The 20,747-nt window shown below is 38.0% G+C and overlaps 2 protein-coding genes across 2 annotated transcripts; one reads left to right on the top strand and one right to left on the bottom strand.

Annotated features, from left to right (window-relative positions):
- The first annotated feature begins 1,329 nt into the window (after window positions 1-1,329).
- On the top strand, window positions 1,330-11,582 carry haao (3-hydroxyanthranilate 3,4-dioxygenase). The gene is made up of 10 exons (XM_024296801.2): window positions 1,330-1,498; window positions 1,682-1,760; window positions 4,757-4,840; window positions 6,139-6,245; window positions 7,140-7,229; window positions 7,326-7,369; window positions 7,450-7,595; window positions 10,275-10,343; window positions 11,078-11,160; window positions 11,287-11,582. The coding sequence occupies exons 1-10, from the start codon at window positions 1,410-1,412 to the stop codon at window positions 11,357-11,359; spliced, it is 864 nt and encodes a 287-aa protein (XP_024152569.1). The 5' UTR covers window positions 1,330-1,409; the 3' UTR covers window positions 11,360-11,582.
- Window positions 11,583-12,306: 724 nt separating this feature from the next.
- Window positions 12,307-15,198, bottom strand: LOC112161576 (transmembrane protein 229B). Its single transcript, XM_024296802.2, has 2 exons — window positions 15,055-15,198; window positions 12,307-13,487 (listed from the first exon to the last, which is right to left on the bottom strand). Exons 1-2 carry the CDS (start codon window positions 15,101-15,103, stop codon window positions 13,015-13,017), a joined length of 522 nt encoding a protein of 173 aa, XP_024152570.1. The 5' UTR covers window positions 15,104-15,198; the 3' UTR covers window positions 12,307-13,014.
- Window positions 15,199-20,747: the final 5,549 nt, after the last annotated feature.

Raw genomic sequence — 20,747 nt, 5'->3', positions numbered from 1 at the left:
ATCAATGGGGCTGCACGGTGGCGCAGTGGTTAGCGCTCTCGACTCACAGCGAGAAGGCCCCGGTTCGACTCCCGGCTGGGACCTTTCTGTGTGGAGTTTGCATGTTCTCCCCGTGCATGCGTGGGTTTTCACCGGGGACTCCGGCTTCCTCCCACCGTCCGAAAACATGCTTCATAGGTGAATTGGTGACTCTAAATTGCCCCTAGGTATGACTGTGGGTGTGACTGAGTGTGTGATTGGGGCCCTGCGACGGACTGGCGACCTGTCCGGGGTGTACCCCGCCTTCGCCCATCAGTGGCCGGGATAGGCTCCGGCACCCCCGCGACCCCGGACGGGATGAAGCGGTCAGGAAAATGGATGGATGGATGGATGCTTATCAATGCATAAGCAACAAATTATGTTATTAATGCTTAATAATACAGTAACCAACATTAATAAATGAACATTAATGCAAAGTGTTATCAAGGATCTTATTTTTTTAATATGAGCATTGTTTGTTAAAAAAAACACAAAAAACTCTAGAATCTAATGGCTCATTTTTATGAACAAACATCCAAGTGCAGAGTGAAATGGTGAAGATATGGGCTCACCACTTTGTAAAACAGAGTCCCAAACGTAAAACTGTCTGTGTCCCTATCTGATGCACGCAGCTCTAATCGCGATCAGATATTTGTTTTCTTTCTATAAAACTGGACTTATTTTCTAGGAAGTTTTGAACTTTGAGAGTTTAAATAAGACAGAAAAGTGTGAAAATGTTTATGTTTGTCTTCCGCAGCAGAAGACAAAATAATTACATTTAAAATAGACTGTTTCATTGAAAGGATTATTTTTTATTTTCTTACTTTTTTCAGGGAAGATCTCAGAAAGGGTAATTAATTATTGGTTACATGTGAATTTCTCACAAACCAGAATGCTTATGTTTAGACACACCCTGTGATTTTGACCTCTTCTGTTAGTCTACAAACCGACCCCGACCCCACGTCAGAGAAGAAAACAGTTATCCAGCCCTCACAAGAAAAAGTTCCCAGATTTAAACAATGTTGGACGTTTATTTTGAAAACAACAGCAGATCTATGAAAAATTTCATCATTCAATTGTTGTACAAAAGACATTGCATTATCTTCATCTGCAGCTAGTAGTCGTGCATATTTGACCGTGTTGTGCAGCTTTGTTCTTTTTGCAAACTCTTAGTGTGGAAAAATGTTTGAGTGGGTCTATGGAGTCACTGCAAGACAACTCTGTTACTTATTACACCAATCCAGCCAACCTTTCCCCCTGTAATGCAAACGAGAGCTCCTCCTTCACCAGTTTACTCCCACTTCCACTTTTTTCACTCTCTGCATTTAAACATTCAAAAGGCAGGAGGAGAACAACGCTTAGGACTTGAATCTGTCTAACCTGTGAGAAACATGAGTAATCAACCTCCTCTGGTGAATGTGAAAACATGGATTACAGAGAACCAGAAGGCCTTTTTGCCGCCAGTGTGCAACAAGCTAATGTGAGTAAATGTTTTTTTTGTCTGTGTGTTATGAGTGAGTCACGATTTGCCTCTGCAGATAATATATGTCACCAATGTACACTGTTTGATTCATAAGATTATAAACTCAATTTTAAATACAAAAAAAGTCATTGTCTTGACATGCATTGACTCCATGATATTTTGTCAATTCCTTTTTTTCAGGCACTTTTCTCAGCTGCTAATCATGTTTGTTGGAGGTCCTAACACCAGGAAGGATTACCACATAGAGGAAGGAGAGGAGGTGAATCGGTTCTTCCTAAAATGTGCAATTTGATTATTTGAATGAGTTGTTTCAGAAAAAACTCCTCTGCAGTGTTCATCCTACCACTTCATGTCATGAATTGATAAGTTCTTTCTTTGATTAATTTCCTCCCTGATGACTTTTGAAATTTACTGAAACAGAGAATCTAATTCCAAATGATAAAAATCGTATGGAAATGGTTCATAGTTCAACATTGTTTCTCTAGTTCTAGAACAATTTGTGTTGGACTTTAAGCTAAATATTTGCCATGTTAACTTATATAGGTGACAGGTCTAGTAAATAAACAACAAATACTGTTGTAACAGACAACTCACTGAACGTGCATCAAGTGGAGGACATGCAGTACCCTTTTTTAACAAAATCATCCAAAAACAAAAGGTACAAAAGCATAATTCAGTTACTAATTCTGCAAGAGGTCATCATGGTTCATCATAGATACACTTTAACTGTGAGACACAACATACATAGGAATCCAGAAAATCACACTGAATGATTTTCTTTATTTTTAATGTTTCTATATGGTGCAGAAAATAAGTATTTATCTCCTAAATATAAAGCTTTGTCTCTCACAGACCTCTTTCTTACCTGTTTTAGCTGGTTATCTGTATAAAAGACACTTGTCCACACATTTAAACAGACTGAAGCCTCTCCACCACCTGGTGCTCCATACAAGATCTCACCAAGTGGAGGAACACATTAGCTTGACAACGGTGAGGAAAGAACTACACAGGAGAACAAGTCAATAACCTGAAGAGAACTTGGACCAAAGTAACAAATGTTGCTAAAGTAACAAACTATGTCACAAAGGAATAAAATCCTGCATTCTTCAAAGATCCCAGTGAACCAGTGTATGTTCAGTTCTGTGTAAAGTTTTCCAGAAACCTTCTTACTGATCTAGAGGAGGAATGAGAGACTGTTCTGCGATCAGATTGGAACAAATGGATCTCTTAAGTATAAAAGCTTCTGCTTGGAGGGAAGAATGCTGAGATGCATCCCAAGAACACATAACCCAAGGAGAAGTGGAAACATCTTGCTTTAAAAATGCTTTTTTGCAAAGCAGACAGGGCGCCTCATCTGTATCAAGGAAATGATAAATGGAGTAAGGTGAGATTTTGGGCAACAACCTCCTTCCATCAGTGAGAGCATTGAAGATGAAACTTGGCTGGATCTCCTGACAATGATCTTAAACACATCATACCCAGACTACAAAGAAGTGGTTAAATAAAAAGCATTTCTTGGTTGTGACTGATTGAGTCAGTCTCTGGACTTCAATCTGTAGGAAGAGTCGCAGCCCCCAAATATCTCAGCTCTTGAGAAGATCTGAAAGGAGGAATGGACCCAAATAGCAGCTACAATGTGTGAAAACCTGCAGAGGACCTAAGGAAACATTTGACCTCTGTCATTGACAACAAAGGTTACATTACAAAGTATTGCAGTGAACTGTTCTTATTGACTAAATATTATTATAGTTCAACTCCATTATTTAAAAACCACAACGCGATTTCCTGGATTCTTTCTTTACATTCAGTATTTCATATCTAAAGTGTATCTGTGATGAACATTATGGACCAAACTCATCTTTAATTTGAACAACTTGCAAATTATGGAACTAGCAAAAACTGTTTTGCTTGACTGTGATTTAATTACAGAAAACTGAAAATGTAAACATGAAGTGTCCTTTTAAAAACAGAACTTATTTAATTTTAAACAAATATGTTTAAATCACCTTTCCATTGCATGAAATGCCAGTACTTTAAATAAGGCTGATGTTATTCATATTTGTTTAGGTGTAACCGAGCAAAAAAAACTGATGGAAATTCAAGTTGGTAATGCATAAAACATGTGGCCAAAATGCGCATTGCGGCATTGCCCATACAGACTGTTACATCACATTTTGGTATAGGGGAGTGAGGTCAAGGTAAATTACTAAAAATGTAAAACTAAAACAAAAAGATTGTCTCCATCAAAAAAGAAAAAAAAAGAAAAAGAAAAAAAGACATACACATATACACAAAGATCCACAAAAACACAGAAGTCCCACTCTGACAGAAAAGTACACAAAAGGCAGAACGAAGACAAAAAACAAAATCAAACACGGCCACAGCCGTAACAATATTTTAACTCTAACCCCATTGTACACCATAAATAATTTGTTACATTTAAAGCCATTAGTTATCAAATACAATTTTTAGTTGAGTAGTAAACCATCAATCAATTCAATATTTTAATTAGATAAAACAAATTACAGAGCTTTTGTTCATTGATACGATGTTTCATTTTTTTTCAGTGAAATTATATGAAAATAGTCACTTCTAAATTAATGAGAAAAAATATATATTTTTTCATTAGTTGTTTTCATGTTAGTTGCAGTTGGTGCTAGTATTGAGGACATAAACCATTCTTGTTTTTTTTCCACTATAGGTTAGAAAAAGCCAAAAAGGTTGAAATTTCACAGAACAGAGACAGAACAGTACCTGCAGAATACATTCACACAAGGAAAACAGAAATATGCAACAGAATTCAGTATTTTGTAACAGGAAACTTTTGACAGTGAGTGTTTACTCTAAATTTTGTGTTCCAAAAATATGATGGGACTTAATTTTTATAGCTTCAAATATTAGAAAAAACTTTTATTTTTGCTTTCAACAGGAAGCCAATGAGAAGAAACTAAAGTTGGAGAGGTGATATTCTTTACAGATCTCTGACTGCAGCATTTTTAACAAAGTTTGGAGACAGACGGATAAGAACCACTGAGATCAGGTGATGTTTAACAGAATGATCAGCTGATCACGTCAATGAGAGACCCAACAGCTGAACTGACCTAAATCAATCAGTAAAATAGTTGGAGGCTGCACCGTCTCAGTCATCTCCCAAAGTGAACTGCTTTATTATTTAAATGCACTGAAGTGTAATTTTATTTGCATTCAAGAGCATATAACTCAGCATTCTTTATTTTTTGCTCCTCTTTTGCATAGTTGTTCTACCAGCTGAAAGGTGATATGTGTCTGAAGGTGATTGAAAACGGCAAGCACAAGGACATCCACATTAAGGAAGGAGAGGTCAGCTCTACTATTCTTGTTCATCTACTAGCCACTTTATTAGTTGCACCTTGTACCGGGTTAGACCCCCTTCTGCCTTCAGTACTGCTTAATCCTTGGTGGGATAGATTCAACAAGAAAACATTCCTCAGAAAACCTACCATGCAAATGTAGCAGCAGAAATGTTGCAACAACGTTTTTCCAATCTTCTATTGACTAGTTTGGTGACTCTGTGTGAACTGTAGCCTCAGTTTCCTGTTCTTAGATGACAGGACTGACACCTGGTCTGGTCTTCTGCTGCTGTAGCCCATCTTCCTCAAAGTTGTTTGTTCAGAGATGCTCTTCTGCCAAAGACTTTGGTCGTAACCAGTGATTATTTGAGTTACTGCTGTTTTTCCATCACCTGGAACCACCCCTGACCTCTGACATCAACAAGGCCTTTCTCCTAACAGAACTGCTGTTCACTGGATATTTTCTCTTTTTCTGACCATTCTCTGTGAACCCTAGAGATGGTTGTGGGTGAAAATCCCAGCAGATCAGCAGTTTCTGAAATACTCAGACCAGCCCGTCTGGCACCAACAATCGTGCTACGTTCAAAGTCACTTCAATCACCTTTCTTCATTATTCTGATGCTCGATTTGAACTCTAGCCAATCATCTTGACCATGGTTGTGTCCGAATTCCTCCCCTCATCCCTAACTAGTAAAAAACTATACAGTGCGGGACTAAATAGTGTGCTGGATTTTAAAGTTAATTTGGACACAGTGCTCACAACTTTTCTTTCGTATTTTCTAAACACCGGATATGTTGTCACCAATTTCACAAAGTGAAAATCGAATAAAGGCGAACATTTCACAACATTTATTTACGACTTCACTGTGTTCTGATGGTGAAAATGTGGATGATTTATTCAAATATTACATTTAAACACGTTTTTTTTTTGTTCGGAATTGTTCAACCACAATGCATTGTGGTCTATATTCGCCAATCTAGTGAGCATCAATGCATGCTAGTTTTTCCCAAAGACTTCTAGTAAATTTTGAGTGTACTCAATTTTGGAATTAGTTGTTTCGAACAGTGCTAGAAAATGGCGAATGCACTCTATAGTGAGTTGCTGCCATGTGATTTGCTGATTAGAAATCCGTGTTAACAAGCAGTTGGACAGGTGTGTCTCATTAAGTGTCCATTGAGTGTATACAGCTTTGTAGCTGTTTTATAACATTCATTTTATTTAGAAAGTGCTGGACATGAACACAAAGAAAGCTTAATTAGTCTGAACTGCATGGTTCTTACCCACAATCCTCCTGTGCACATTTTCAGATTTTTCTGCTTCCAGCTAGAATCCCACACTCCCCCCAGAGGGAGGCAGACACGGTTGGTCTGGTGGTGGAGAGGAGACGGCTGCTGAATGAGACCGACTGTCTGAGGTACGCACCGGCTCCTGGACCACCTCCCGAGCTCTTCTCGTAGATGGTGTGGGCTCATGGGTCACCAAGTACTTTTCAAAAACTTTATTCTGAAACATTATTAAAAATATTTTAAAAAAATAGGCAAGAACATAATTCTGAAATGATGGATTAAAAAAAACTCTCATGAAGTTGTGATTCACATAAAACACATTTAACCCTTTCATGGCGAAATTTGTTTCCAGCTATGAAAAAAATAATTCTCTTTGCTTTTGCTTTCCAGTAGATCTTAAATCAAGGTAATTCTGGAGCTGATAAAAATGTGCATTAGTAGGGATAGAGGGTTTAACAGCTGTCATTTTCAGGGTATCTTATGTTAAAATACATTTCAAGATCACTGTTTTGTTTTCAAACAGAAATTGCTTCATTAAGACACAGCACTATTGAGTCATAGTGAAAACAACAAGTACAGAGTGAAAAAGTCTCTTTTTTTAATGGTGAGAATTTTTTTTCTTTTATGTTTGCCAACTATTTCCCAAGATCCCGCCGACACTTCCCACTCCTTGGTAGGGCTAAAAGCCAATTTTGTGTTTAAAAGCACTTGTCAGGTTTGATGGTAAAGATTAATTCATCAAGTCTCTTTCAAGAGTCAAAGTTGATGCCATTTAGCCTCCAGCTTCAAGCACACTACTGACTATTGTATGAAGAAACTCGTTACTTTTTTTTTCTTCTGGCACTCTCACTAAAAATCGGGCTTAAAGCCAGCTCAGTGGCTCAGTGGAGGAGCGTCTGCCCTGAGAAGTGGGTTCAAACCTCTTTCAGGTCACACCAGAAAACTCAAGAAATTAGACCCAAAAAAAGAGTCTGTGGTTTAAGTTCTACATGGTGAAGTTGAGTGTGTGCTGCTTGTTCCAGGTACTACGTGAACAACACCACTGACATTCTGTTTGAGAGATGGTTCTACTGTGAGAATCTGGGAACTCAACTGGTGCCAATCATCAAAGAGTACGACAGTTTCACTTTTATCCTTCACATCAATTTCCCTAAACATGCTTGTTTTTTTAATGCTATCATCTTAGCTGAGAGTATTTCCCCCTGCAGATTCATGGCATCAAACCAGTTCAAAACAGGAAAACCTGATCCAAGTGAGAACTTACTGACAGAAATGCTGGCTGTTGGGGGAGCCAGAGCTTTAACTGCTGAATGACTGTCTTTTTGTGAGCAGATGAGGTCTTCAGAGAGCCTCCCTTTCAGCTGAACACCATGAACGTGATGACGCCTTTCTCCTTCAAAGACTGGCTGGAGAGGCAGAGGCCATCCCTCAGCAGCGGCTTCCCCGTCGACATGTTTGGAGCTCAGTTTGAGACAGAGGTGCAAAAAAAAAAAAAAAAAACGGAGAGAAAAGTTCTGTTTCTGCTTAGACTCAAACCAGATGAAAGAAATGTGCTGTTCTTCAAGAACATGTCAGTCAGACTTCAATTTTCCAACCTTTTTCTTATGCATTAGAAGCATTTTCTGTGTTTCAAGTTGCATTTTAAAAAGTGACACATAAATGGAAGAAATGTCTGAAGAAAAGAGGAACCGAATCCTGTCATGTGAAAGGCTCATATGTCTTTAGCAAACGGCCAAAACCAGATGTTCCTGCCAAAAATTAAAAACAAAACTGTTGTTTAAGGAAATAGCCTCAATCTGGAGAGATCATATTTAGACATTTTTTTTACCCTTAGACAAGGAAATAACTTGACAAAAACAACATTTTTTATTAAGTTCAGGTTATCCTCAAATCTAAACCATGAAGTTAGGGTGATAATACCACATAAATAGAAATGAAGAGAACAAGTCCATAGGGTAAAATTACTTTTGTGCTTGTTTTCAGCCAACATTTCTGGAATAATTGCAAATACTTTATAAACAGTAGAGAAAAAAGGTTAACCTGATATTTTTATTGACAAAGGAAAATAGATCTTGATCACCAACATCCAATTTCATAAAATCAATCTTCCTACTGATGATCTTTATACCATCAGTAGGGGCGTTGGTTATATGAAAATGTTTGTCAAATTGACATGGTTTCCTCCTGTTGAACAGTTAACTTTACTTTCATGACTAGAAATTGGGCATTTTGTGGCTCAACTTCCAGTAAAAGCAGTGCTATTTACAAAACAGTTCTTAGCAGTATCATTTCCCTTTGAAGAAATATTCATTATCTATGAATATTTATTTCCTTTTCAGTATTCATAAATTGTTTGTTCCATTGCACAGAGCTTTTTTACCCTATATTGAAGACATTTGAAAATGTCACACTTTGTGATGGTATCCCAGCAGGACAGTCCTCTGGACGGGGTTTAAACAGCCAGAGAATGGTTTGGTCTGGTTCGTTTTTCTCTGACGGCACTCTCAGAGCAACCAAAATGAAGCACACCAAGCTGTTCGGAAAAACCCTACAAGTCCAAATGCTGCTTATGCAGGGAAAAAGAACAATGAAAACCAACCATTCAACTGTCTGATTATCAAGCAGCACTGAGAGCAGAGGATGATAAGTATTGAGGTTTTGTTCCTGCTTTGAACACCCATGTTCCATCCAAGGTATGTTTACATTAAAAGTGGGTTATCTGGACCCCACAAGACAACGCACTGAACTTTTTTTTCAATGATTTTTTATCTTCACTTGTGTTCATGGCAGACATAAAATCATGTCCACCTTTGTCATGGGAGGGATAACATATCAATGTAAGGGTGATATCATGTGGACCACATAAGATAGCACTGAGGGTTAAAGTGTCCTTTGGACAAGACACAGAATCTCATGTTTCTCCTGGTGGTTGATGTTGGTGCCAGAGCTCAACAGTGAGAGTATATGTGTGCATGGGTGAATGGGACTGTTACGATAAAGTAATTTGGGACTTAAAGACCCATTTAGAAGAAAACTGTATTTTTTAACATGCTCTTGTTACATTTTTCTAATTATAGAGAAAATATACAAAGAAAATTAAGCTCAAAATTGGATTTCTGAATATTTCTTTATTCAAAAGTTGTGAATCAGGACCTGACAAAAAAATGCAGTTTGAGAATGATCATATATTTCCTGGGTCGGCCATAAGGTCCCTGCTCTGTTCCATTCTGATGCATTCACTACTAGATAAATAGAGCCATGAAAGTCTTTGTTTTCCTTGTCTGAGCTGGAATCTGGTTAAAAACTGTACGGCTGGATTGCTCCAATACTGCTCGCCATTTTTGTTGCAACTGTAATGTTAGGTTGGGGTGAGAGGGGCTGTAAGCTAGTGGAAAAAAGTCACCGGATAGCTCAGGTATGGGTGACGGGAAGTAGGGGCAGGATTGCTCCGCATCCAAAGTATTGCCTACAACTTAGATGGGAATTTCTAAAGAACTATTGATACTCTGAAGAAACTATGTCCCAGAAAACTAAACGTTTTTTGATTTTGACTAAAAACAACAATCATAATTAAAAGACCACGGTGAATGCTTTTAAAATAGATCAAGAGATGATCAGAGTGTGACTTTGAAAGCAGAGTATAAATGACCTATAAGTATACAGAATTTACCATTTACTTTGTATGAACCACGTTGACTCTGTTTCCAACTTTGTTCCGCTTCTTCAGTTTTATGCTGTTGAAGTGTTGATGCTTCTCATAATTTGCTGCACTCACATAATTTATACCCTTTAGCTGGCTTCCACATATTGGATGCATATTGTCCATCTGCAGCACTCTGTATGTTCAGATGCAGCCACTGAGCAAACTCAATGGAGATGTGAATTATCTTTATTTTTGCTTAACCTGCTCATTTGAACCAAGTACAAGATCATCGTTTTTTAAAAAAAATAATTGTACAGAGAGGTTCTTCACAGTGTTTATTCTTCTTTTTCAACACATTTTCAGCAAAAGAAAGAAAAAAATAATTTCTAATGAGAAAAGAAAAGCAATGTTTCACCTATAAGAATGTATATAAAGTATTTTCCAGGTGTAGCATCAGCTAGCAGAGAACATAATGCATGCTAGCAGATAAAGAAGGCTTTTATGATTCCAACAGGTGATGGTGTTTGGACCTGGACTGACTGAGACAGCAGTGAGGCAAACTGACGTTTGGATTTGGCAACTGGTATGTGTGCTAAGGACACTCATGCTATGCATGTCCGAAAAACCTGGTTTCCTGAATGCGCATTTAGCCCATGGTGTTCACACTGCACAAGCAGGGAGGGGCTATTTCTTCTTATTTTTCTATGTCCACGACCCACGATTGGAAGAGGCTTGATGTGAAATGTCAAATCTTTGTCTTTCACAGCTCTATTCCAATATATGAAAGAATTCCAGAAATAATTCCGGCACAAACCGCTATTAACTCTTTAACCCCTGAGGCGTTGCCACTGATGCTTTAACACAAAATGTTTAGCGTACTGTAATTTTTCAACCGTCAACACGTTCAATGTCATTCCAGTAGATTTTGAAGGAGAAAAGCGTTAACGGTTGAAAAATGACAGTAAATCAAAGAACATAAACAATGGAGCTCCAGTTTTAAAGAGTTAATGATTTCTCTACCATGATCAAGTCTAAATGATTGGCATTTCCAATGAATTAATGGGACACCAACCACACTACCAAATCTGAGTCCCTGATTGGCCAAAGTTCAACCTTGTTTAGCTCTCAACGCACGTTTAACATCTACACGTTTGGTACGTAGAACCTGAAAATGATTGTCGAAACCTGCCTAGCAACAAATAAACTCAAGAGTTTTAAAGCGGTGTAAACGTAGCTTCAGGGATGCTCCTGTCTATGTCTCCACTGCTGCACCTGCGTAGCTACAGCTAACCTTCTCTCTTTCTCTTCTTCTCTCAGGAGGGACAGTCAAGAGTAACTATGGCTGAGCAGGAGTTCAGCCTGTCTGCTGGAGATAGCTTACTCATTCCAGAGCAGAGCCAGTGAGTAAACATGAAGTCCTCTGGAGTTCCAAAGTTCTTCAAATTTAGATTATTAAGCAGAAATTACTGAAGATTTCTGATCGTAAAGTTGTTTCAGAAATGTGCTTGTGGCTTGTTGCTTTGCAGATACCAGTGGCAGAGAGAAGACGGGACAGTTGCTTTATTTATCGTCCAAAATCCCGAGAGGAAGAGATCCTAAAAAACACCCATGAATACAGTCTTCAGAGAGACATAAATCATTCATTAGATGGCATGTTCAAGCTCATCCCTTCCTGAAAATATGTCCTAATTCCACTTTCTATTCACTTTTGTTAATTATTAAGGGCTTTTTTCAGTAAATAATTAGCACATTTATTTAAAGAGACTACATGAAAAAGTATTTTGAGGAAGCAAATAAAGATATTTTTGTTTGTCTCAACTCATCCTTGACCTGACATCTGTGATAGATACAGGTTAGAACTTGTGAGATGGTTTTTATTGGCAAAACAGACATGCTGTAATTCAACTTCACTTCTGCCAATCCTGTAAGACTGAGCACTTGTTTTCCCAAGAACCTGACAAATGATTGAGCAGACAGCGTTTTTGCCCACAAGGCATGATAGGACATATATACCGGTAAAAGCCAAGTTCCCCCATGGTCACAGACGCCTTACTGAAAAAGATTCAGAGAGGCAAACACATAGATGGATGTTAACACTAGAACTTCGGCGGCAGTCATTTGACTGCTTTCAAAATTTGCAACGTCATACGTTAACATTGTGTCAATATTACAATTTCAAAACAAAAAAGAGATATCAGTGAAAATACTTGAACTACCAAAGCAATCAAATTCACTGCATGGTTTTTACAGAGGTGTCATATTTCTCTATTTGCTACATTTTCGCGCTCTTTCTCCTGCTTCATTGTCTTTTTGTGTTTTAAGCACTCTGAAGCTAAATACTAATTATAGCTTTGTTCAAAAATAAAGAGTGGGGAAAAAAGGACTGTTACAGAGGCTTAGTGCTGGGAGATATGGAAACAATCTTATATCATGATAGAAATGATTTTGTATCACCATAACTATACATATATAAAGTATATTTTAAGTTATTAAATAAAGCTCTCACTAGTTTTACTTTGAAAACAGGAAGCTTCACTGACACTTTATTTTGAAGATTTATTTTATTTCCGGTGACAGTAGCACCACTCATTTGGCTTTGTTTTATTTCATAAATTAAAATCCAACATTATTTGGTATTTCAGAGCAATCAATATTTTATAACATGATAATTTACTACACTCTACTATATTTAAAAAAAGTTGTGAATCAGCGATTTTGGACGTCGCAAATATTCATACCGTACTGGAATTTTTGGGAGCAGATTGCAAGAGTCCAAGTGCTTTGATACTTGTTACAGCAAGAACAACAAAAAAAAAAAGCAAAAAAAAAAAAACAATTAAAAACAAACAATGCAAATTATCCCACAGCAATCTCAGATGTCTCAATTGGCACACAGAGTCAGAGAGATTCGTTCATGGAATATGACTGTGGATGAGCTAAAGGCCTTCATTGCTCTATATTCATGGTTTACAAGGTAGAAAGTCCTGTCATTAAAAAAATAAAAACTCAGTCATTATAGTTTTATTTTGGGTTCTGATGGGGTTTTTTTTTTTACCTATTCAACCAGATACTCTTTGATCGTTTCAATATAATCTTAATTATATACAAATAATGTCCGAGGAGTCACAATTACAGCTATGGTAGTAGTTCTGGAACTCCAGGAGTGTGTTAAAAAGCCAAACTGATATGGAATTGGTACAATGGATTATGGAAGTGAATGAGTTTGAAGCACAGTTGGAGGTTTTCATGGGAGCTCAGTGGAACAGCCTTATCCTTAAAGTGTTCCTGATTACATGCTGCTCAGCTATAAATGCTGCCACAGCCCAGGGTAGAGCATATTCCAGAGTCACCAGCCCTCTCAGGTTAAATCGATAACCCGAATAGTCCCAGGGACAGGCCCCCAACAGCCGCAGCCCCGCTCCCCAGCTGAACTCCCACAGATAGATGAACGAGGTGTAGACCGCCAGTCGCACGGGCAGCGCCTGTCCCAGCAGCCGCCCCCTCAGGCCCTCCAGGAGGAAGATGGCTATGGCGTACATGGGCAGCGCCCACAGGCTGCTGTGACCCGCCAGCCTCCTGTCCTGGGTGGAGAACCAGTCCAGCACAGCGGTGAAGGCCACCTCGCAGAGGCAGCCGTGCAGAGCGTACACATAGAGACGAGCGAGGGCGGAGAGGGGCGAGGCATGACTGCTGTCGGGACGCTGATCTGCAGTATCAGCAACTATTTCTGCCACAAAAGAGAATAATCAGCTTCTAAGATAAGCTTTTTACCACAAAAAAGAAACTTTTAAGATTTTAAATCAACAAAAAAATGCTGGTTTTATTTAGTTTAATAAAAGAGCCACTCCAATGAAAATGTGATTTTTTTTTGTGTGTTTTTAAAATGTTCTTCTTCCCTTCTGATGCATCCACTTTCAGACAAATGGATCCGTTTGTCTTTGTTTTCCTCGTCTGAGCTGACATCCGGTTCAAATCTGTACGATTGGAAAGCTCCAATATTGTTAGCTATTTTTGTTACTCTGGTAATGTTAGGTTGGGATTATGAGGGGCTCTAAACTAGCAGGAGAGAGTGAACAACGGGATGATGGGATATCAGCGGAGGTTACTCCTGCCCACAGCTAAGAGGTGAATTTCTGATGAACTCTGCTAAATATTGTAACGACACAGGTTTTTTTTTTTTATTTTGGCTCAAAGCTGTATAATTAAAAGACTACTGGGAACATTTTTATAATAGATCAGTAATAGAATTGGAGTGAGACTTTTCAGCCAGATTCAGGTCTTGATTTTTATTACTTCACTAATCTCTTATTATGGTGCATTTTTTTTATTTAATTTAGCTTTATTATCCAGCTAAATAAGGCAGTTTTGATTAAGAAAAAGTGGCTAGATGCAAGTCTCATGTTCCTGAAAATCAATGAGCTCAAATTTAAATAAAAATATTCAAGAATATTACAGATGTGCAATTTGACACAACTAAAAAGTAATTCTTGCCAACGAGCTTTCGAAGATATTTGAATTCAAACAATACAGCATAAAAGTCAAACAAACTTCCTTTCACAGCCATGTGAAACTCTGATTATTAGGGAAGAAACCTAACAACAAATCCACAGGTTTGTATAGATTTAGCTTCATTAAGTCATCTATATGTTGTCTTCACATTATTTGCCCAAAACAGACAATAATGTGGTAAAAACTGTGCAGGTGAAACAGGAAGTTGCAAGGTATGACTTTTTATCGTTCTTTGTTTGTTGAATAAAATTAGAATATAGTTAAATGTACAAAATTTTCATTAACACAACTAAAAGTATATTTTGATCATTCATTGGCAAATAAAAATAATTTAGATAAATATTTACAGTCTGTGATGTAACATTTTCTGCCTATTTTAGTTGAAAATTGCTTTGGAATTTAGAGAGAATTCAGTTTTTTCGGCGCTGTGTTTCTGCTTTAAAAGAGGCTCTAGTTCCGTATCCAGAGGAGCCTTTGTTTAGTTCTTAAGTGGGGATTTACAGGCTAATAGACCAGCTTAACAAATTAGAGGCTTTGGTAAATCTTCAACGGGTTTTCACTCTGTGGTAGAATTCCTATCACTTCATTCTACTGTGATTATTTTTACTCTTTTGACTGCAGAACTTCAAAGGACATTTGCAAAATTCTCAATTCAAGCCATTTTTCATTATCAGCTGCGTGCCAATTACACAAGAACGTAAATAACAGAAAAGTTGGCCTCAAGTTTTGATGTCGCAGTGATTAAAGAGAGGATTAAAAGTGTTCTTAATGGTTGCAGCTCTCACCTGGTTCATTTCTCCTGTGGTTCCTCACTGTTAGTTTGGCCCCCTTCATCCCTGGTCAGTGTATGAGTCTCTATACCACTGTAATCCCTCTGCTTCCCTGTGTGCGTAAAGGTGTGTGTGTGGGTGCGCGTCGATCCTCGGCTAAACATTAAGCTGCTCCGTGTTATCAGAGAGAGACAGTGAAGTCTCTGTCACAGACTGAAGCCAAGGACTGAAGAACCTGCAATCAAACTTGGACCATTGGTAGAAAAATATTAAATAAAAATATATATAGGCATGATCTAACTAATACTTTAATTTCACCAGCTACATGAATTTTGTCTCAAAGAATACGAGTAGTCTGATTAAATTCATTTATGTGTTTTATCATATTTGAGTCATATTGCGTAGCCAAATGGAGATTATCGGTTATCAGCTGCAGTAATGGGGCGTGTCAAAGGCCCTGGTCAAACATCAACATGAGCTGATAATTTGGCACTCCCTATTGATATGCTTCAAATCCACACTTCCCACTGGTGATGGTTCCCCATTGTGAAATAACCGTCAAGATTGAGAAAAAAAATACATCTTTGGAATAAACCTAATCCAGAAGTAAGATCAAATCTAATCTTTTCATTTTTTCATTCCTCTAGTAAAATGGGGATCAATAGGGTCATTATTATCTTTAAAGACCCACTCTGAGGAAAATTGTGTTCTTGGTATTTTATAGCATGTACTTGTGGCATTTGTCCGATGATGGAGGAGAGAAAATTAACTACATAATTAGAATTTTTAGTATTTATATATTAAAATCATAGTGAATCAGAAGCAGAGGCAAAAATACATTTGGAAAAAAGCTTGGAGAAGTTATAACTGGCAAGATCGCCAGTTTTTAGCTCATGGAAAGTTAGGTTGGGGGTTGTAATGTTGTAATGTTAATGTTAGATGTAAGCTAGTGGGGGAGATGGGTGACGGGAAGTGAGGGCAGGCTTACTCCATGCCAACTGTCTTGGCCACAATTCAGGTCGAACGAACTCCTTTTGCTCTGCAAAAACAATGTCTCAGAAAATAACGTATTATTATTATTATTTTTATAAACAGTAAAATCATGACAAAAGCCTTGTTTCCACTGAGCGGTCCGGTCTGGTATTTTGAGTGTTTCCAATGTAAAATGGATCCTTTAAACCAGGGGTGTTATACATGGTTCTATCCGGCCCAATCATGAAGAGAAAAAAAATGAAAGATGTTAAAAAAAGCAAGTTTCAAAAGAAATAGCCGCAATGTGCAATCCTGCCACTAGGAGGAGCAAAGGAAAAGTAATACCGGCATAACAAGAGATCAAGAAATAGCATTTCTTTGAATGGGCGTGCCATGTCTGGGTAAGAGGCAGCTAGGTTCCCTGCTAGCCTCACTGATGTTACGTTGGTATAAAAATGATCAGGTGTGACACCACAATTACCAAAATGTTGTTGTCGAAAAGATAATAATAATAATAGCTCTAATAATAATAATAATGATAAGTGATTAGGCTACAAGGTTGTCTGACACATTTTTTTCCAACTGAGAAAAAAATAAAACCAAAACAAAGCTACAGATTACAAATTTAGCCAAGGTTATCTTGTTTTTATGTCACTTGAGATCATTCAGTATGAATGCGGCCCCTGAACCAAAATGAGTTTGACATCCCTGCATTAAACAGTACCAAACTGTACCTCCTGGGGGCCCATCGGTTGAAGATCCATTGAAAAGTGGAATGGAATGGATGGGGCAGTGATTACATCATTAGAAAACGCCAATATAGTGCTCATTTAGGCTTCCAACAATTGGAAGCACTCAGGTTTTGGTTACAAGACTGTATTGACATTTTTTGCAAAAACAGCAAGGCCTGGTCTGCAGTGGAACTGCAAATGTTCCTTGCCACCCTTTATTGCGGTACAATCAGGGTAAACGTAGTGCCACGCTGGCGGTCTACTGCACGCATGTGTCATGATAACAAACCGCTCAGTGGAAGCGAGGCTTAACTGAGTAGAAACGCTCACCAAAGTTAACTGGAACATACCACTCAGTGGAGAAGAGGCTTAATAGACTACTGGGAACACTTTTATGATCTGAGTGGGACTTTAATATGAAACACATCTGTAATTTTGGAGGGAGCTTTACATTGTTTAAATCTAAACATTAATACTTTTAGGACTCCCATTGCATCAACCTTGAGCCTAAAATTTATGCTCTTGTCTTCAGTGTGACCAAGTTGAGAAAGATTCAAGAGAAATGTTCAAATCTGCACTTAGATTCAAACTACAGATTTCAGAAATGCAGTCAGACAACTTAAGATACTATTTTGCTCCAGGGTGTCAACTGTCAACCATTTTAAGACTGATAAGGTTCGCCACTTTGAAACTCAACACTTTTGAAGTACAATCGATCCCCAGAACACCCCTATAAAAGCACCAGCGGGTTGGCCCGCATTAGAAGCTCGAGCACTTAACGGCATCAGAACGTAAACATGTCAGTCACTTCTTCTGAAACACTTCAAAATCAAGATCATCTTTACTGTATGCACAGACAAATTATGTTTTTTTAAGTCAACATAATTTAAAAAATAAACTTAGTTAAAGCATGAAGATGAAAAGTGGTTAAAAAAATAAAGTTTTTTATAAAGAAATGATTACTAATCCTGGAGGGAGAAATTTTAAAGGAATATTTTGCTATTTTTCTCCTGTCTGTGTGTTCTGTGAAATCCTGATGTTTCATACCTTTCTGTTTCTGTGGGGTTTTTTTCTGGACCTTTTTTCTGACGTAGAATCATGGTATCTGAACCTAAAATCTTCTTTCTTTCACCACTCATTCAAGTGGCTGCACCAGTCTGAGTGGTGCTGGGTTCAAGCCCCACATATATCTTCCAGGAAGGGGTAAGTGGTGCAGTGATATAGGTTGGGTGCAAAGAATTAAAAAAAAAAAAAAGTGAAATCAATTGAAAAAAATTAGCTTTGACAAGTATGTCAGATTTATTGACAAAAGTTCAAATCAACTATAGAAGATATACTGCAGGTTCTGGCTGTTAGACAGAAGCCATGGGAATGGACCAGTGGTCCTTCCTACTTGTTGGATCAATCCTCCATTGAAGAAGCTTATTTGGTTTTAGCATGGCTATTTAAAGTTATAAACTGATGTTGCTGTATACAAGCACTGGAAGCTACATGCTAATGTGGCTGACCGGCGATTGTTGATGACATCATCGAGTTGGAGTGTTGTCCAAATTTCAAGACACTGTTTTTCCATAACTCTCTGTTTAGAGACCTAAATGTAGGGGAAGAATGGATTCAGTCCAAAAGTCTATGGAAGTGCACGTAAACACACGTTTCAGGCTGCTGCATTAAAACTCTCAAAATTCACACATCTATGCAAGTTTGACCATTTTTGGGTCAACGAACAAGCATGCGCCATTGATCGTGAGTAAAAAGTTAAACCAGGCTCTACTTTGACCAATCAGAGACTCTGATTTGGTAGTTATGGATGGATGGCATCCTCTTTCATCCACAGAAGTATTGGAAAATTGATCGTGTAGGAGAAATTGATTATTGTGGTTTGTTTGCAAATTTCATGACACCAAGTTTTTCATTTATTGGAATAAAAATGTGAGAAATAGAAGAAATATTTAATAGAAATAGAAGAAGCCCCTCCCTACTTGTGCAGTGTGAACACCATGGACTAAATTCATGTTCAAGAACCCATATTTAGCATGTTCTTAAATACTTGTCACATATCAAGTGTGTGTGTGTAAGTATAGCTTGAAGCACTCCATATATTGTATGTATTGAGAATGGACAGCAGCTAATGGCTTTCCCACCCTGTGAGCCCGTTCTCAATTCCATGAGAGGAAACAGCGTTTGAGCAGATCTGAAGGTGGAGTCATCAATCTCAGATCTACTGTTGAGAAATTCTGGAGAAAAAAAAGGGTCAAGCTGACACCACAGTAAAAATATTTTTTGTTTTTGATCCTTGAAATTTCTGATAAGATGGCACAAAAGAGACATACTCACAGTTGTGTAAAGTGACCGGAGACATTTGCCTCCTTTTTAATGACGATTTTATGAGGAAGTTTGAGGATAAAGAACAACTGTTGTTCAAAGTTTGTTTATTTTGTCATCAGAAACCAACGTTTTATTACTTAAAGTACTCACAGCATCGTCTCTTTCTTACCGTTTCATTCCACCTCTGAGACTATCTCTGGAGTGCATCAGAGATTAAATGCTACTAGAAAGGATGTTTTAGTTCAGGGTTACCCAACCTTAAAGCCTCTTTCATTTTAGTTTATTTCTAAAGTCCTAATATAGATCTGAGACAAGACCAATCCACAACTACAAGTCTGGTAATAACAACTTTAAAGCATGGCAGTGAGGTTTTAATGATGAGGGTTTGATTAACTACAGAGATGTTGAACTGAGCTTAAAGTTTATATTCTTCAATCAACTTGGACCTACAAGACAATGATTTCTATAGGACCATTTCATGAAAAATCAACTTTTTGGGCTTTTAAGTGTATTATACTGTTCATTCCGTACTAAAACAGCCCCAAAAGAGGTATTTTGATCCCTTCACGCATTTCTGCGTAATCCTCTAAAAACCTGTGCTCTCAACAGCATCCCCTCCCATACCCACAAAAACTACCATGTCCTTACGTGCTTGCAGCTTGCATCACAAGTTGAGAACTCTCCCCTCCAGGAAGAGTCTGCTTCGCCCCCAGGTTAAACACAAACACTGGTTGTGTCCGAATTCCCCCCCTAACTACTAAAAAATTATAAAGTGTGGTACTATATGGTGCGCTGGACTTTAAAGGTAATTCGGACACAATGCTCACTACTTTTCTAGCAGGCTAGCAGGCTAGGTTTTGTTTGGTGCTGGTTTGGTTTTTGTCTTTTACCCCTTTATGTCCTCAGCAATCCTAGATTGCTGGGTTTTGTTGTGATAGTTTGGGGTTGGACCTTGGTAGTTCTGATTTGCGGGCTTTGTTTCATTTGTTTTGATCAGGCAGTTTTATTGGGCAGCCCTGAGCAGGGAGCTGACTCCGACGGTCGCCATGGCTGGGTCAGCAGTCTCCCTCACTTCTTTTTTTGTTTGGCCAAGGTTCCAACTCCGTTTTGGCTTATATTCTTTTTAACCAGCACATTAATTATTTCATTTTTGTTCCATTTCAGGACACAGGGTCTTTATTTATTTTAATAAACTGTGTTCTACGTATTCATTTGTGGGTTCCAGTTTAATGGTATTGTCCCCTTTGTTAGTCATCCCCTAGACTCTGGGCTGGTTTTTCCATTGGGGACATAACATTTAGTTTACTCTGAAAGCCTTAAGAAAAGCATGGTCCCCTTTAAAAAAAACAAACAAAACACTGCATCAGTGGTTCATTTAAACTTGATTGACACACAGGATCTGACATTAAAAACCCTCATTTATCAGTGAACCAAAGAAAGAAACCAAGGTCCTATTTTGTCTTCTGGGCTTCTACAAAATAGTATCTGAATAAATAAATATGACAAGAACCAATTTTTTTTTCTTCAAATGTTTAAACCTGACACTGGTCCTGAAGATCTCACTATCTTTCTGAGTAAATGAGAGCAGTTTTGATGCTTCAAATAGTGTAATCATCCATCTCTGGGAGCAGGTGTGAGTCCTAAAGCTGCCACAGCTGTATGTTTATTTAGTGCGCACAA

Source organism: Oryzias melastigma, linkage group LG15, assembly GCF_002922805.2.
Source record: "Oryzias melastigma strain HK-1 linkage group LG15, ASM292280v2, whole genome shotgun sequence".
NCBI lineage: Eukaryota > Metazoa > Chordata > Actinopteri > Beloniformes > Adrianichthyidae > Oryzias > Oryzias melastigma.
This window is presented reverse-complemented; position numbering and strand designations above follow the sequence as displayed.

What these genes read in the sequence shown, in the direction of transcription:
- LOC112161576 (XM_024296802.2), bottom strand. Translation starts at nt 15,103, where the DNA reads ATGAAGGGGGCCAAACTAACAGTGAGGAACCACAGGAGAAATGAACCA. An exon ending in CCACAGGAGAAATGAACCAG is followed by an intron (nt 13,488 to 15,054) that starts GTGAGAGCTGCA and finishes CTTTTGTGGCAG; the next exon opens with AAATAGTTGCTGATACTGCA.
- haao (XM_024296801.2), top strand. Translation starts at nt 1,410, where the DNA reads ATGAGTAATCAACCTCCTCTGGTGAATGTGAAAACATGGATTACAGAG. An exon ending in AATGAGACCGACTGTCTGAG is followed by an intron (nt 6,246 to 7,139) that starts GTACGCACCGGC and finishes TGCTTGTTCCAG; the next exon opens with GTACTACGTGAACAACACCA. An exon ending in GAGCTCAGTTTGAGACAGAG is followed by an intron (nt 7,596 to 10,274) that starts GTGCAAAAAAAA and finishes TGATTCCAACAG; the next exon opens with GTGATGGTGTTTGGACCTGG.